The sequence below is a fragment of the Cyprinodon tularosa genome, unplaced genomic scaffold (genome assembly GCF_016077235.1).
Source record: "Cyprinodon tularosa strain WSP-4 unplaced genomic scaffold, ASM1607723v1 ctg98, whole genome shotgun sequence".
In the NCBI taxonomy this organism is placed as follows: Eukaryota; Metazoa; Chordata; class Actinopteri; order Cyprinodontiformes; family Cyprinodontidae; genus Cyprinodon; species Cyprinodon tularosa.
In genome coordinates, this window is record NW_024039762.1 from 1,923,050 (window position 1) to 1,941,121 (window position 18,072).

The 18,072-nt window shown below is 37.3% G+C and overlaps 1 protein-coding gene across 1 annotated transcript in view; it reads right to left on the minus strand.

The window, feature by feature from the left end:
- cdkal1 (CDK5 regulatory subunit associated protein 1-like 1) overlaps window positions 1–16,036 on the minus strand; it is a 260,805-nt gene extending 244,769 nt beyond the window's left edge. The window contains exons 1-3 of the mRNA XM_038275895.1: window positions 15,875–16,036; window positions 14,026–14,189; window positions 11,640–11,752 (exon numbers count right to left, since the gene is read on the minus strand). Coding sequence (XP_038131823.1) covers window positions 11,640–11,752; window positions 14,026–14,183 — 271 coding nt within the window. The 5' untranslated portion in view covers window positions 14,184–14,189; window positions 15,875–16,036. The remainder of the gene's footprint in view (window positions 1–11,639; window positions 11,753–14,025; window positions 14,190–15,874) is intronic.
- Between the last annotated feature and the right edge of the window lie 2,036 nt (window positions 16,037–18,072).

The following is an 18,072-nucleotide window of genomic DNA, read 5'->3' on the forward strand; positions in this document are numbered from 1 at the left end:
CGACATGACTGGACTTCAAAATTATTATTATTATTATTAGGATTTCGTTTTATACAATGCAAGTGATGAAAGAAGGGTTGGCATTTACTGCAATGAAAACCCAGGTACTACCAAAACAAGAGGGATTGCAAATTTCTCTTTTTCATTTTTCTTTGATGGAACATTGTAAATAAACCTTATCTACCATGAACCACATCCTACATTGACTCCAATCACAGTTCAGGATATAATCGTGTAAAGATTGTGTGTAGATTCCTCATTATTAGTGTGAATGTTGGTAAAATTTTAGAAAACATTCAAACTGATTGTATTGCAAAAAATTTGAAGCTATGTTATTCAACCTGCAGAGTAAATGCTGGAATGTGATTATAAAAGGTGTAAGAGGCTCAGATTTGGCTGCTAAGAAAACAATTGTTGGAATAAAAACTGGAATAATTAAAAGAGAATAAAGCAGATTATTGGAGAATAATTATAAAATCAGTTTATTTCATCCAAACTTCTCATTTCTTTCATTATAAATTGAATAAATGTCAACTTCCTTGTAATTTCTGGGTCCCGCGCTGTAAATGTATATTCCCAGAGAAAAACAGATGCACATATGCATTAAATTGAAAACTCACTATTATGAATTATCACCAAATTGAGAAAAGCTATAAACAACCTTTAAGCGTTGGCCTTTTTTCCTCTCTCCAATGTGTACAGTTTGTGATAAAAAGAAACAAATATTTAACAACCTCATTATTAACTCAGCCAATCGAGGCATGACTGAAATAAGACCAAAGAAAAGTCAAAGTTTGGGTAAGGAAACATGTCATAATATTTATGCTAAACTACCAATCATATATCAGGACTAATGACAAGGGCATGGAAGCACTCCAACTAAAACTGTAAAATGAGTAGCATCAAACAGCTGAAGACCACACAGCCGCGCATGGAGCTCTGTGCAGATAGATTTATTGAGTTCAACTGAGGAAAACCATAGAAGGATAGATACACAAACATTTGCAAAGGCACAGCAATCATCAGATCTGGAATGACAGTGTCTGCCTGAGAGATTAGAAGAGCCATCTGTCTGCCATGTGGAAAGCAACTGATTATCAAGAAACTTCACACACTTCTCCCTATGTGCGTGCTTCAATGAGCCGGATAGTTTGATCAGCTTCTGGAAGGGTGAAAAAAAATAAAAATAATTCACACTACATCAACAGCCCAGAATAAATAACTAAAATAACACTAAACAGAAAAATCTTCCCCTTCAGGCGAACCCAAAGTTTATTTAAAAGCCTTTTAATTTGTTATTCCCATCTTGTTTACCGCTGTCCTAAGACTACAACACTAAACTCAATCACTCACCTTCCAACACAGTCACATGCAGCACAACAGGAAATTACCAGCGGCCATGTTTGATGCTTAATCAATGCGTTGCGATCGATCTCTTTCAAGGCGAAACATTACTTGTATTTATGCTGCTAACTTCACTCCGTATTGATTTATGTTGCCAATGGAACCACAGGATGAGTGGAGAGCAAGGTTGAAGAGAAGTTCACAGCCTGAAAGAAAAGTAAGACCCACCTGGAAAGTGGTCAAGCATGACATTCATTTATTACTTCTGTGGGTTTTGGACAAGACAGTCCCTACACTAGTAATAGTCTGATCCATTAAAGGACCACATAATTATAATCTCAGAAAATGTCTTTCTGCAAAAGTTTCTTATATTCTAGGTTTTCAGCTTGTTTCTAAAGAATAATTGGATAGCCATGATTCACAGAAAAATCCCTGCTTATTTATACAGTTAATAAATACATTTTATATCTCGGCTGTTGAGTGTAGACCTATAATATGGCTTATTCATTCATTTACATTAAGATTAAGCAAAAATGTGTGCAATTTCTTACAAAGACAGGCCGCTTACATAGCAACATTTAATCCAAAGGTTATGTGCGACCTTTGTATCATAAACGTCTTCATGCAGAATGTAAAAAAAAAATAATATGTTTTTTTTTTTTTTTCATTAAGTTAAACCCTTTATCAATCATTTCTACATGCAGCCTGAAGATCAGTGAAAATCACAACATAAAGGCTGAGACACACTCGAACATCGGGTTCCCCATAGAAGCACTGTACAAGTTTATAGTTGGTGCTAGGGGTGTAAATAATAATAATAGACACGTATCGATTCATGTTTTTTTTTTCCTCCAGTCTCTTTTTATCCTTTTGCTCCTTGAGCAACTTTGCTACTACTGTTATTTCTTAAATAAAATGCACAAAGCCGGGTGTATACTGTGCAATTTTTTTCAATCGTTGCACGCAACTACTGCTCACAGCTCACGATGCAAATGCAGCACAACGCTCTGATACGATCTATCTGCTCACACTGTACGTAACACGTCGGGCTCAGCTCCGCAGTGAGATGGAGCTGCTCTGACTCGTCTATCCAGAAGCCGAACAAAGAGAAGGCGAAAATGAAGCTCACTAGAGTGAAACACACTGACTTTGCAATTTGTGCAAATTTGTAACGTATTTGGACGAAGACATGGCTGAACAAACGTGGCTACTAAAGTCCGTCAATGTTACAGACAGAACTCTATTTCACTTATTGCACCCCCGCCATGCTTCTCTGTTTACATCTGAGAGGAAGAAGAAAAAGAAGAATCCTTGTTTGCACATGCCCAGTGAGCGATTTGCCCACGACTGGGACTCACAATTCCTGATCGGTAGGTGGTCGTGAGAGGCTGATCGCCCCTCATAACCCCCTGTAGACTAAATGACGCACGATCACACTGAAAGTCTGCCACGCAATTCTGTCCAAATCTGCGCGGTTCTATCAAGTCTATCCATGTTGCCGCCTCACGAGGAGGAGGGGGAGCCCAGAATGATGTGATTTGGGCACAAGGACCTCACAGACAAGCATGAACCAAGCTTAACTTTCCATCACTATCTCTTAAAACATAAAACTGCCACAATAGTTATTAAAATTGTTTAAAATCAGGTCTTTCTGAGTCATCATTCTAACTTAAAGGAATAGTACACCCAAAACATGATTAGGCTTCATTTTCTACTCACCCCCAAGCTGAACAACACTCTGGAGTACTTTTTTGATATCTCAAATGCATCTGGAGATCTGGGAGGCTTCTTGCTGTCTGCTGACATTCAAATAATGGAGGTCTATGGTGACCGAGACAGAAAGGTCCATAAAAGTCCACAAAAAACGTGTCAATATTCCTCCATACTGCTCGTCCAATGTATTCCTAGTGTCCTGAGTGGGTAGCGTCCAGAATTTACTCGAAACGAAGTCATTTAGAATGTTTTTAGAGCATAAACAGTAGTGTATAGGATTTCCTATGTTCAGCATGGGGGTGAGTAGAAAATGAAGGCTAATCATGTTTTGGGTGTACTATTCCTTTAATTTGGGTACTAAAGTTTCTCGCCAATTTCTTTAATCAGTGAAATCGACTTTCAGGTACCGAACCACTGTAGCAACAAATTTACAAAAGATATAATAAGAGCCCGATCCAACCTAAAACTACTGCTGATGCTGTGGGTTATACTGTATATTGTGTGTTTATTTATTTTTAACATACCTTTAAGACTAATATACACAGAGATAACGATGTGTTCAAGGACCTCTGGGACTTTAACCCTAATTAGTCATTCCTTTATTTCAAATGCTGACTAAATCTCACGCTGTAGAAATTCAAACCATGCACAAACACCTCGTTTCGCACTTTGGTCCTCACACTGAGGCAGCGAATGCTTTTATTTCAGCAGGTGGGCTTAAATGAACATCCCTACGCAGCCATTCCGGTCATCGTGCTTTCCATTCCAGCAGGTGGTCAGTGAGCGGAGGCACTGATGGCTGAACGTTGAACGCCCAAACAGAAAGGAGAGGTCATACTCCAAACAAGAAGAGCCAAACCACAGACAGGGAGGGAGGAAAAACCTTGAGGACAGGAGGCTTTAAAAAGTCATTTACAACATGTCCCTGAATGCATAAATATCACTTTCCTTCATTTAAATCCAATGTGACCCACATTATTTTCCCTACCAAGCCAGCAGCCTTCATTCCCACATTAATTACAAATGTCTTTTAAGCTTTAATTTCCTCTTCATGGAGAGAATTACATTTGTTTTCTGTGTTGAGCTGGAATGACAGGGAAATCAGAGGTGAAGAAAAAATTAACAGGGGGGCTAAAACGTGTCTTTCAGCTTCAAATATGCTGGACAGGATAATTATTCATAGACCAAAAAAAAAAAAAAAGGAACCAATGAGACGTCAAACGCCACAGAACCTGATTAGAGTGGCCAGCTTCTCTGTTAATCAAATAAAAACAACTCTTTAACTCTTTAGGAAGAACAAAAAGAAACCTGACGCCGCTGTGTTAAACAGACCAAGGCCTGACATTTCATAAAAATGACTACAGCTGCTGTAAAACATTCATCTGGAAACAAAAATGCTCCAGATTTTTCCTCTAAGAAATAAAAACATGCAAACAAACATTAGGAGGGAAAACACACAGAGAAACTGTAGATGGTTTATTTCAACTTTCAGTAACCTGCGTTATGTCTTTAAAACAAACTGCACAGATTACAGAGATGAGGAACATCACTGCTATATTGGAGCTTTTTAATGCCCAAAAGATGCTGCCGATTTATAAAAACAGATTGAGTTAAGTATTTTTTCTAGCAGGAACTTTAATAGATAAATGACCGAATTATCAAAGCTTTGTATGAATAATGCACTGATCTGAAACACTGTCAAGCAGACAAATATATTCAATAAATAAAATCTACCATTGCTTAGAGTTCTTATGCCTTGAACAAAGGTTATAATCTGTCAGATTTCATATTCTCTAACAGGATTAGAACAATATTTTAATATCTATAGTAGAGAAGTGGCATCACAAATAAGACTAAATGAAAGCAGGGATCTTAAAGTGGGACCTGTAACATATCCATTGTCTTTGGATGTAATTTTTAACTTTATGCACTAAGGTTACGTTTGAATTCATTAAGTATTTTTTTCATTTTTCATCTAATAATATTGATATCAGCATAACAAAGCTCATCTTCAGACCTCTAATACTTTCTGTCCTTTCCTTTCTCCGGCTATCTCCACCACCATTCTCTCAGCTCTTGACTTGTCCCATTACTCATCACCCTCCCATAATTCTCCCATTATATCCCTTTAGGGAATTTGCAACCCCTGAGGAATGTAATACTGTATTCCTGTGAGACTGGAGGGTCTCTCAGTAGGGCGCTTCCAAAGTAAATCGGAAATGCGTTTCTCACCGAGACAGGGAAAGAAAGGAGTCTTTCCTCCACAGCACATCGTTTATCTTTTGCCTTCTTTAAAGGCACTAAAGCTCCAGTAAACAAATGAGTGGACCATGGGAGGACTGGAATACTAATTTATGGATGGAAATAATCCCATTTTGGCTCCAGTACCTGAGGTTTGGAAAACAGAATTGGAATAATAAAAACTAGTTAATGAGATTATTCCTCCAACAGTTTACTTGACTAAAATATTTTAATCCATGTAAGAAAAGTTCATAAAACTAAAAAGATTGTCTTTCTTAAAATGAAAGCCTTATTTTTTTATGTCCCTACTACTGACAGTTGCATGCTGAAAAGTAATTGTTAATCATCTCATTTAGTGAAGAATCCTCAGAGTACTTTCTCTTGTTAGGATATAAAAAAAAAAAACTAATTTATCCGGATTATCAGCATTCTTGCTTTGGATCTGATGAAAAAAGGACATTGGACAATTACTAAGCTACCAAGAACTGATTGTCCACCAAACTGAAGAGATACACAAACAGCCTAGAGGCTCATGGTCATTCTGTGATTTACAGAAATCTAAATGTTATGGTAGAGAGTTTGTCCACTGTCATTAGCTTTGCATCCCTTTAACTGTGGCCCCTAATGTAAAGGATAAAACAAAAGCTACTGTTGCAAGACACCAGCAATCAAATAATGCAGCAAACAGGTGGAAGAACAAACTACTACTCAGATGAGGTCAACTTCTGAGCTCTTTGATCTACATGTCAAACTATAAGCTAAAGCTAACGTTCCAGCTTTCCCTGAACACACCGGCTCAATGGTGAAACATAGCACTGAGGGTATAATGCTGTGGTTACTTTTTTATCTTAACAGGGATGGGAAAGCTACAGTAGAGTGGTGCTGAAACCATGGGTCACTCCTGTACAAATATGCAATCTCTTTCTCTGAACTCAGCAACCCGTCTATACTTCTGTCTTTCTTTCAGTTTCTGATTCTCTTGTCTTTTTCTTGATTTTTCTTTTCTAATGAATCTACTCTTAGCCCTTTTAAAAGGGTGATGAAGGGTGCTAAACAGGAAAATCCTGGTAGAAAAACTTTTTAGGGTTGTTAAATACTTGGGACTGAGACGAGCTTCACCTTTCAGCAGGACAACATCCAACACAGAGAGGATGAGTTCAAAGCATGTCCTGAAATAAAAGGGCCAAGTCAAAGTTATCATGAAACTGATGGAGAATTCAAAGTTCACAGTTGGCCTCCATCCTGTCTATATGCATCGTTTATGAAAACAAAGCCATAGAGGCTAACAGCTGTAACTGAGGTGTAATGTAGTTCTACTACATACAAACTCCAGGAGGTTGAATTTTAATCCAGGCAACATTTTATTTATTCATGTTTTATCAGATAAATAACCAGAAAGCTGTAAAGAAATTTCCCTTTCCCTTCACAAATATCCAGCCCCATGTATTCTCAGTCTCATGGTCTGATTACACTATTTTTCTCCCCTTCCAGTTTTGCTCTAGAAGAACATCATTGGTCAGACTCCTTCACTCCCAGCCTGCTTTTCCATTACTTTTTTAACACTACTACATGATCCTACAGTCCAAAACAGATTTGTTTCCCCTCTTCCCTCCCTAGATGGATTTCTCCTTCATCCTTTCACATCTCCTGCTCCAATTTAGCCGAGGCTCGACAGCCTTGACACTGAATCTTACACTGCAGAGGAAAGACAAGGGGGCACAGAGTGTCTTTCTTAAAGACACCAGGCGATCAGTGTAATCTTGCAGAACGGGGACTGTCGAAAAACGGAACCGTCTCTCACACGATTCCCCCTCTGCAACTCTAATTCTCATTACGCCGTCGACTGTGTGCGAGAGGAGCGAAAGCGTGTGTGATCGGGCAGAGAGAGCTGATGTGTGCGGGTATGTATGAGAGGTGGAGTCAGACACAGCATAGTATGTTTTCATTGGCTACAACGCCGCGGCGTGTTGGGGCTGCGCCGTGCTCAGGCAGCCAATCCCATCATTTAGAAAGAGTCGTTTTATGAATGAGACGGCACGCATGCAAGGTACACACACTCGGAGTGAAAATACTCTACGGTGATGTCACACAACTTCACGGAGCTGCAGAGCTGTAAGCAAGTGCAGCTTGAGGTCCGTATAGAACAAACACGAGAGTTTTAGCTCCAATATCTACATCAGGTTTCAGTAAATATAAGCTGATAATAAAGTTTTCTATTGCTTTAATGCAAGTAGATTAAAGTAAATTATGATCTTTTAAGCATCTTTCACATGTATAGGATTCTTTATTTCCCTAAAAATGCTCTAGACTAGAAAAAACATGAAGATCAGCAGCGTCCATCACATATGGAGATCAGTTTCCAGGTTGTTCTTATCTAAACAACTCCTTCCCTCTCAGTGAAAGCCAGATCCTCTAACTGCCTGCATCCAAACCAGGAACTGTGAACGCCTCATTTGGCTGACATTGTGTACCAGGGACTCATTTTGCCTAACTGGTATGTAAAATCCTAACTGAAGAGCTGCGTGTGCGGCTGATTGTGCAGAGAGGAGGGGAGAGGGACCGGCCAAAAACAATCAAAATATCTTAGTGTGACTTTCCGTGAAGGGTGGGGGTTTGTGTGTATGTATGCGTGTGTCTGTGTTCATGCTTTTCTATGAAGTCACAATTTGGCACATTGATCTGCTAGTCAAATGAGGGTTGTTCATGCTGTTGTATCATAATGGGTAAACAGTGCCCTCCTTGGATCAACATGGGAACAACATGCTCCCACGTGCAGAGGGGGCAAAGTTACAGGTGGATCCCTTTGATAATTAAGCTCATCCTGGGTAGTAGACACTGAATAAATACACACAGTGTTAAAGCACAAGCAGCTGAAAAAGGAAATACATTTAATAAGAAAAAGGACCCATGAGCCAGAATGTATGAGTGAAGAATTAGGGGTAAATTGATATTTTTTTAAAGGCCCTTTATTTATAATTAAACCACATTCATTTTCTAAATCAAATAATCACCAAAAGGGGCTCTATTTTATACATTACATAAAAGCATTGCAAAAAAATTCCAGTTCAAAATCCTAAAAATATGAATAGGAGGTGTTTTTAGAGGTATGACCTCATCCTGATACTGCAGAGATGTTTTCTTTGAGAAAAATCTCCTCTGTGGGCCTAGCCTGCCCCCTACAGGCTGTCCTATGAACTACTACTATGCAACACACCAGGTGATGTCATAGTTTGAGAAAGAAAGATTTAGAGTAGAGTATGAAAGGGAGACAAGAGAGGGCAAGGATGTGAAAGAGAGGAAACAGGCATAAAGAAGGAGAGAAAGGAAGAGATGATGTCATGTTTTCAGTGCAGTGGCAGCGTCTTTGTCCTCAAGCTCCTCGTTAAAAATCAGCAAAACGACACAGATTGAAGCAGAAAATACGGTAAGGTCTGCTTTTGAGTCAGGATTTTTATTCTTTTCCATTACTGCAGGCAAAACTAACTATAATCGGAGAAAAAAAAAAAACATTTTTTTATTAATACTCAATCTGGTCAACAACTCCACACCTTTTCTGCTAGACACAATATACAGTACTATCGTTAAGAGTCTCCCTCAGCAGCAAGTGTAACCTTTAATGCTGCACAAGATTAGATTACAAGCTTAAAGTTAATGCAGAAGGATGGAGTAAAACATGAAAACACCCCCTTTCATGTGGATCAACTAAAATTAATTTTAGGCAGAGGTCAAGCATGCAAAAATGTGCACTTAATGCACAAATATGCCCAGATTTTTTTTTTTTTTTTTTTATCTAAAAGATACCTGCTACTAATCAACTTTCTTCAATGAATTGTGTGTAAAAACAGTCAGTTACAAAACATTGGTTTCCCAGAACGAATCTGAGGTCAAAATGTTCTCCAACCACAGCAATGATTAGTAACAGGAGCCCTGGGCTTCAAAACCAACTTGTTTCCAGGTAGCTTCAGGTTCGTCTCTACGTTTCTGTGTGATGAAGATGATTAACTGCCCCTTTGGGTATTATTCTAGGATAGTTAATGTAGAGAGCATTGAAAGTCTAACATTCAGTGAGGAGGGTCGGGGGTAAGGGGACAAGAAAAACAAAAAGCATCAACTTTTAGTTAATGATTTTAAGACAGAGAAACTTTTGGTTGATTGTTACATGAAGTGTGTCTTTACTGGCGTTTTAATAAAAGGCATCTGATCCAACCTTTGGAGGTGTTTGCAAAAAAATGAATCTAAGCAAATGGAAAGCTATCAGCAGAACTAACAAAGTCTTTATGTTTTTGTAGGATTATCCGAGTTACACCGGGAGATAAAAATATTTCACCTTCTCAGCTGTTGTCTTATTAAAACCACAAACCTCAGTTTTTGTGTTGTATTTTTTTTTTTGGATTGACTGACAAGCAGTGGGTAAGAAGCCAGGTCTCGACATTTATGCAATAATGGTTGCCTCTCCAGATGAAGAACTGAATTTCTAAATGCTCAGAAGGCTGCATCTAATTATTTTTAATTTTTTGATGTCAGAAAAGAAAAAAAACTTGTATGTTTGTCACATTACCAACAGAACTTATGTAAGCACAGATGCTTCTCTGCTATGATTTTATGCAAATGTTTGAATAAATCCTGCAGATACTAGGAATTACTATTATTGTTTAACTTGTTCCTATGCTTTGCACAGCATGTCTAGAGAGCAATGTTCTCTCACCTCCATGCTGAGCTGTTCAACTAAAGGAATCTATTTACACTTTGGGACGTTCCACTTTATTCTACTTCTTTTGGTTTTGTTAATACTGTTAGATGATTGGCTTCCTGAAATTAAGGATCCATCTTCTCAGGTTCTTTTGTTTGGTTTGAATTCAACCAAACGAAGACTGTTTATGTGTGCAATCGAATTCCTTGCCCTGAATGTGTCCGGTTTTATATTTTTTTTTTCTGGGGACATATTGGACACCACGCCGAGATACGCAACAGCCCTTGCTTTTATCTTTATCACTTCATTACAGACCCACAGTGCTTTTCGTTCTGCACAGATATCTGTGTTATGAATTAAGTACTGAAAAAAGGAACCTTCCCCCCGAGTGCAAATTGAAAATAATTTAAGGCTTTGATCTAAAACAAATGCTGAACACTCTTAGGGACCACTGTAATTGGGTGATTACTGCAGAGTTCTGTTTCAAATCAGAGGATTGAGCAGAAACTAACTTAATACAGAGATAAGAAAATCTCATTTTGTAACTGCAAACTAACCTTATCTATAATACACCTGGATCTTTATTTGCACTGAACCTTAAGACATGTATACTCTGATTAAATTAAAAAACACAGTTCATGCACCTAGCAACAGAGAACAGATATATAGAAAAAAACAACCTCCTCAAGTTTTAAATTCCACTTTTAAACAGACAAACAGTGCAAGGAAATCCCCAGCAGATGGTTGGACAAAAGATTTGCTTTCCAGGGCAGGTAAGAGACGACGCAGTGAGGAGGAATTAAGTTAAGAGATGCATTGTAACACAGAAAAACTCATGGGACAAAGAAAAAAGTAAAACAAAGGAAGGTGGAAAAGATGGAGAGATCAGAGGTTTAAATGACCAGACGAGGGAAACAAAACATGTTGGTTCGTGCTAAGGAGGGCATTGTGGATACAGACTGCATGCATGTGAATGAATGGGCACATTTGCATTTTTTGAAATATGTGATTAATGTCTCTTCATTGGCTGGGGAGACCCCATGTAGAGAAAAACGCCTGAGGGAGAGACTCCTTTTGCTCTTTGTCTCAGTCTCTAAAAAATAACACACATATGTGCTCCTGCTCACAAAAACCATTGTTATACCGGTTACACAACTAATCACACATAACCGAGTGAATAAATAAAACCAGATGAATGTCTGGTCTCTGTGCAAAAACCATGCAAATCTTAGAAAGAAAGGAAGCGTTTCATAGGAAAATTGTTTTAAGCATTTGCAATCTGGCCAAGTTGTTCTGTTCAAGCATTTGCACTACAACAACGATCATTAATAAAAAAATAAAATATCTTTATTTAAGTAAAAAAAATTCTATGAGGCTTAAAATAATAATTAAATTGCCACCAAACTAAAAATCCTGGCGGTTTTATTCAGAAAAAAACAACACAGCCTGCTCACAAACAGCACAACACTGCCCTCTTGTGTTTATTAATGTTATTGTCATGTTTTTCAATGAGTGTGAGCCTTACATAGAAAGTGAAAATTACACTATTTTATATTATTTTTCTGCTTGGTGCAAATACAAATCCATCCTTTTGTATGAATTTGTCAGTATTGTTTTCCATCATATCTCCTGATGACACCACAGTTCTTACCGGTCATCTTATATCCGCTGGCAGCCAGCTGTCCGGCCATGTACTCTCCATCTGAGTTGTTATGACTGCAGCCCCACGTTTTCATCCAGATCTTCTGGGTACCAGGGATAAAACTGGAAAAAAGACACAAATTATTAACAAAGTATTAAATATCAAATCAGTATGGCAGCCCTGCATCATAAGTTCATTCATTACATCCGTTCAGTAAGGGACAAAACAAAAGAAGACATGTAAATATTTCTAAACTTTATTTCTTGTAAATGATGATTGCAACTTACAAAATTCAGCGTCTTGAAAAATGAATATTGTAAATAATAATAATAAATAACGGAAACCTATAGTTTAAGGTAATCAACTCAAAATAGACAGCAAAGCTCTCTTGAACCTTAAAATCTTCTCTTACTCTGGGAAGGTAAGCTTCACAATCTGCTGACATGACAGATGAGGACAGTCTATTCATAAGGAGGCTAAGCTAAAAAGGTAGTTACAAATGAAGCTTGTTATTCAAAGAGGGCGTTATCTGAGTATATTCATAAAAGTGTTGATTTTGTTTTGAAATCAAGGCTACAAAGTCTGAAGGAAAAGTAGAAACAGAGAATCCATTCTGCTTTGAGTCCAGTGTGGCGCTATGTCAGCTGCTGCTGCTACTCTACTGTTTTCTGATGTGCAACATCAACACAATGATCAACCAGCAGTTGTAGAAGAGTTCTTGCTTCACGCTGCTCACAAGCGTTATAGGTACGTCTCCTTCTGGATCAGTCTCATTCAGATGGGGCCTCTTCTGCCAAAAAACAACTAAAGACAACTACCAAAGAGACTGAATACTCCACTTTCAACTTTACAGAGTAAATCATTTTGGTACTATTTGGAAACCAGCCCAAATCTACACTGTTACACATTTTATCTGGGTTCCATGAAAGGTCACTGAAGACAAAGAGGCAGTTCTTTTATGTGAGCGGTCATGGCGGAAAGGTGTGATGCCTTTCTGAACATCTAGATGGTAAATCGTAAAAATGCCGCATGATTTTCAACAGAGGTGATGAGGATGAAGAAGCTCTACAAACAGAAATAGAATAAGCCACCCATCCAGGAGTTTTATTGTCTTTATCGTGCTCCAGTAAGCTTATGATTTGGTAGAGTGGTGAGAATAATTTTCAGTTTCTTTTTACAGCAGCTTGTGATCTTTGCTGCTTTGTGTTTATTCCTGCCTAGTGGCGGACACAGTGATTAGAGCACCGTTGCCTCGCAGCTCCACAACCAGCTTTTCTGTGTGGGTTTTAGTTACTCTGATATCAGCCATCTCACCTAGTTTAATTATATTTCAGACAAAATAAAACAGAATGAAAAAAAAACTATGTAAAAACCCTGTAAATTAGGGCTAAAAGCTATAGCCAAAAAAAACAAACTCTTATTATTTTAAACCAATATCTCTTATTTTGATTTTCTTTTGCACTAACCACACGCATGAAGATGTTTCATTTCAGAGTTTCTGTTTTTTCAGGACCTATTAGCAACTCTTTGTGATTGAAGCAGCAAAAACAGCTGGTTTACATGCAAAGTCTATGGTTGACGCGCATCAATGGGTCCTGCAGCGCATCTTGATGAATCTGAGCAGCGCTTCATGATCTTCTGAGCGGCTGAAGCACCTGATGCGATTCACAAGCAGCAGCTGCTGGAATTGGAAAAATTTAACTTTTGCTGCTCAACCGACACATCAACCAATCAGAGAAGCTGATCTGGGAGCCGGCAGGGAGACGGAAACAGCACTGCTGATGCAGATATGATCACTGCCCTGAAACAGTTTATTAACGCCTAAATTAACTTAAAAAGTTGAAACCTGCTGCCAAAATATGTTAGATTATTAGAGGAGAGACAACAAAAGCCCTGATACAGCTGCTGCGGGGATTCCCAGTGACAACGCACTGTAGGTATAGGGGGATCTTCAACAGCAAAATTATATTTTAAGGGAGGATCATAATCTTGATGAACGGACTGCATAGATGAAGTTTAGAAGTGGACTTTCTCACTTAAAAACATATTAAAACTACTTAACACTTATAACAGCAAATATAGCAAAGCCGCTCTCTGCCATTGAAGACAGAAGCAGCAGAAGCATCAGACGCATCTGGACACACTTTACTGGACGCGCTTCAGGAACATCTTTGATGCTCTGACCTTACTGGGTACAAGTATCAAAAATGAAGCAGCAGGCTCTTCTTTGCTGCCCAAAGCGCATCCGGTGTGAACGTAGCATCATTGTCCATCAGACTGACGCAATTAGTAGGATGAGATTCAGCCTTTGTTGTTTCTTAAGCTCATCCGGTTCAACCAAAGTTTCAGTTTAAAAGGATCAAACCTGTAATGGATGTCTAAGCTAACAAAGTACCTGTCTGCTTGAAGCTCTTCGGAGCTCAGAAGCTCCTTCTTCTTTCTGGACCTTGGTATAATACTCTTCCTTGCAGACTGTCTGTCATGAGGAGTGGGGTCATTAAGAGACACCATGTCCTCAATGTCTTCAATCAGAGAGTCACAGGCGGACGGCATAGTGATCTGAAAAAAACATAAAACAAATGTATAGGTTGCACAGTAGGGGTTTAGATAATTAAATTATAGAACATACAATCCAAAACTGAAAGTTTAAATAAATTCAGGACCCAAGAGTGTTTTATAAGACTGTGTATGAATGGGAACAGATAATATCAGAATAAGAGAATGAAAGAAGATAAGATCGGACACAAATAATGATAAACACTGAGACTCCAACATCAGATAAAGCATTTGGCCCAAATTAAAAAAACTTTGAAGATGTATTTCTTTAAAATCTTAAGTTTTAAAATATAATAAAAAAAATGTACTTATAAATTGTATACATGTACTTAAAAAGAACTAACACTGGATGATACCGATATTAATACCGATATAATGTGCATGCCTAGTTAATTTATTCTACAATATAATAGGGATGGGGGGAAAAAATGAAATGTTTTGCACTTTTTTCAGGGTGGAGACTGGAAAAAAATAGTCATCTTTTCAGGACCTGCTGTAATACTATAATAGGAGAGTATTCTAGGTTCACAAGTTTAGAAAAACTAATCAAAACTAATAAGATGGACCAGGGTTAGCGAGAAACAGTGAGTTCTAAAATGAAGTCTAAAAATATTTTGAAATAGAGCTAAAAGGTTGAGATCTTAAGTCTAAACACCATTCCATGACTTAAATGTATATATGTATACATTTTATTTTTTGAGTAATTAAGATTTGTGATTGAATTTGGGAAAAAATAATAGGGTTATTTAAGCTTCAACCTAAATTTGCATATAAATAAGAATGGAATAAATGTCCATTTACTTTACTTTCTTCCCGCCTAAACTTCAAGTCTATTGCCTCTTTTCTCTTATAGGTGCGGAAAAAATGTCTGTTATTTATATTTTAACAGTCATACTGCATTTTTTTTATGTATGGAGTGACTTAGGACAAATTTGTTCCCACATTTGCTTCCAGTTATTGTCTCTAATACTGACCGCCACCAAACTACAAAAACTCCATTAAAAAGCATATTCAGCAAACATTTGAAAAATGACTGTCGGTTTTATTATATTATTCTTCCCTTTAAAGGTTTGATGTCTGACTTTTTGGTTGAAAAGAGGTTTTCCTCTTTTCAATGTAAAGCATAAAATATCTAGTTTAAAACATAGGTTGTAACTCTACCCTTTCTGCTTCAAATATTCTCCTTGCAGAAACACTAGTTGGTCTTAAAATTTAGTGATAAATACTCTGGGTGTTTATTTTTTTAGGTTTATTGATAAGATTTAAATTAGATGGAGTCTAAAAAAAAAAACCCATTCAGGAGCAACATGAAAAATGCAGACATTCACGGTTTCCAATACTATTCATAAAATAAAATGCACAATTCACATTAAAGGATAAAAATATGTAGTAAATCTACCAAACGCTAAGTTTATCACCTGTTTTACGAGCTGCAGATTTAACTTTTCATCCTTTTTTTCCATTATATCAAAACTCACATACAGTAATAACCAGAGCAAACAATGGACCGACAGTAATTAGAAACAGCGGGGTTAAAAAAACATGTAAGAGCATGAAAAGTTTATTCTTTTTTTCACAGGCAAACATCAGCTAGCTGTTAGCTCCACTAGCAGCACAGGCTAACTATGACCCACGTGTCTCTGTTTATCTACCAACACGCATCTTACATTTCCTACAAGGTAGCTTACCCGAGTTGGAATATCGTTATAAGTTCAGGTAAATTCAAATCCCAACGAGAGAGTTTGTTTTTTATTAAAATGTTGGTTTATTTGCAAAACAAAAACAGATCTTACAACTCCAGCGCCGCCATGATTGTATTTGTACAGCAAGCAACGAGGGACAAATGAGACCGGAGTTATTTTTTGCATACGCAGAGCGGGAATGACCACTGATTGATTTGGTATTCCTGGAATATTTTAACATCTAATTGCAATCCTCCCTGAAAAACCAACACAATTTATATAACTGTATTTATTATGCCCAGACCTATTATTTATCCCACTATCTAAGACATTTGAAGTCATTCTTCAGTCAAACTTAAAACATAGTCTGTCACTTTTTTGTCTAAGCATGATTTTTGTTGTAATAGCTGCCAATTAATATGGGAATCCTGTATGTGCCCTTTCAAAAGCTTTAGAAAGTATATTTTGATTTAAGAAACTGAAAAAAACTACACAATGTATGAAATCCCTACTTACACACATATTGTGTGTAAGTAGTGTGTATATTGATCAGACAATACTTATTGTATACTATTGAAAAAGGTGTTATGCTACACATATAGACTCCGACTAAAGTGTTAAATTGATAAAGTTTAAAATGCACAACTTAAAGTCAAAAGTGTAATTTAAAAAAATGTTTGTTGGAATTTTAAAGGTGGGGAATAGGTAAGGATAATAAAATAGACTAAAGCTGGATATATCTTCAGGTATTTTGAATAGTCTTTCCTGCAGGTAGGGCGGGAACCATAAATCATTTGTTTTCTGTATGAGAGCCAGATTGATTGTAAATACACAAACTTCCAAACATAATCATCACTACAACTGTGCATCTATAACGTTTCATGAGTTGCACACTACTGGTTTTCAGTCTTGGCACCAAATAGTGTCACTGAGTACTGATCATAGTTTGGACATTGGAGGAAAACTTAGTTTAGATTGCTCTAAACATTTTCTAATGCAATGTTTGATAAGTGGCTATTGGGGCTTATTAATTCTACGTTTTGGTTTCTTTGATTGCATAGTGTCTGAAAGTGTAACCCTATACTTTTGTATCATGTATAGAAGCATAGCCACCACTTCTCTGAATTCACCATAGTGTAGAATGAGCTGATAATAATCAATAGAGAAAGCACCATTTCAAACACACTGCCTTCTCGAACCCCAATCAGCCTCGCCAGATGACCGCTCACACTTAACCTGGTTCAGCTTGAGGATTCATCCTGTTAAAAGGGAGTTTTTCCTCTCCACTGTCGCTACTAGCCTGCTTGTTGTGAGGGTTTGCCTTCAAGTTAATTAGTCGAAGCAATCAACTGGTTTTCCTTAGATAGAAAACTTTGAATCAAATCGATTGTATTGTGAACTGTAAAGTGCCTTGAGATGACGTGTTGTGAATTGGTGCTATATAAATTAACTGAATTGAGAAACTTTCACTCTGTTGATTATTGTTTAGGCATGGAACTTAAAGATCAATATTTCTCAATGTTCTTTTTTCCACCACTATGCAGACACATTTAAATAAGAGATGCCAAGAAATTATTGGCTTATATTGCTTTATTTTATTTTTTTTCTCCATTGCAAATTTCCAGAATACAAAAAAGCATCAAATTACCTCCTTTCCAGACCCGCCAACCCACCCAAAACTCAAAAATCCCAACTTTACGGAGAAACAATTCAGAACTGGACAACACACATAAAAAAAAAACATCCAATTAGTTTACTTAACATTCAACAGCACTGTCACCCATGCATTCAAACTGCAAATTAGTTTTCTTCAGGGTTAGTGAAACCAGGCAATATTTATCCAGCCAGATTTTTCCTATTTTTCCCCACAAACATTTGCAAATATATTCATGTGTAGGTTTGTATTTGGTAACAGCTCAAGAATGTTCGTAAATCAGATAGATATCGATCTGATCTATACTTGAGCTGTTATAACAATCCTAAGTAGTTTTGCAGGATCTAATCACACATCAGAATCATACCATAGAAAAACAAGCGTCAATTTTACGTCACCGATTCTAGTAAAAAACACTATCCTTCAGTGGTGCTTTTAAAATATTTGAACATTTCTTTGTAAATCTATTGAAAAGTATATTTTCCAAAACCCCCCCCAAAAAAACACAGGAAACATTTTCATCACACAAAAAATAGTTGGTTGCTTGAAA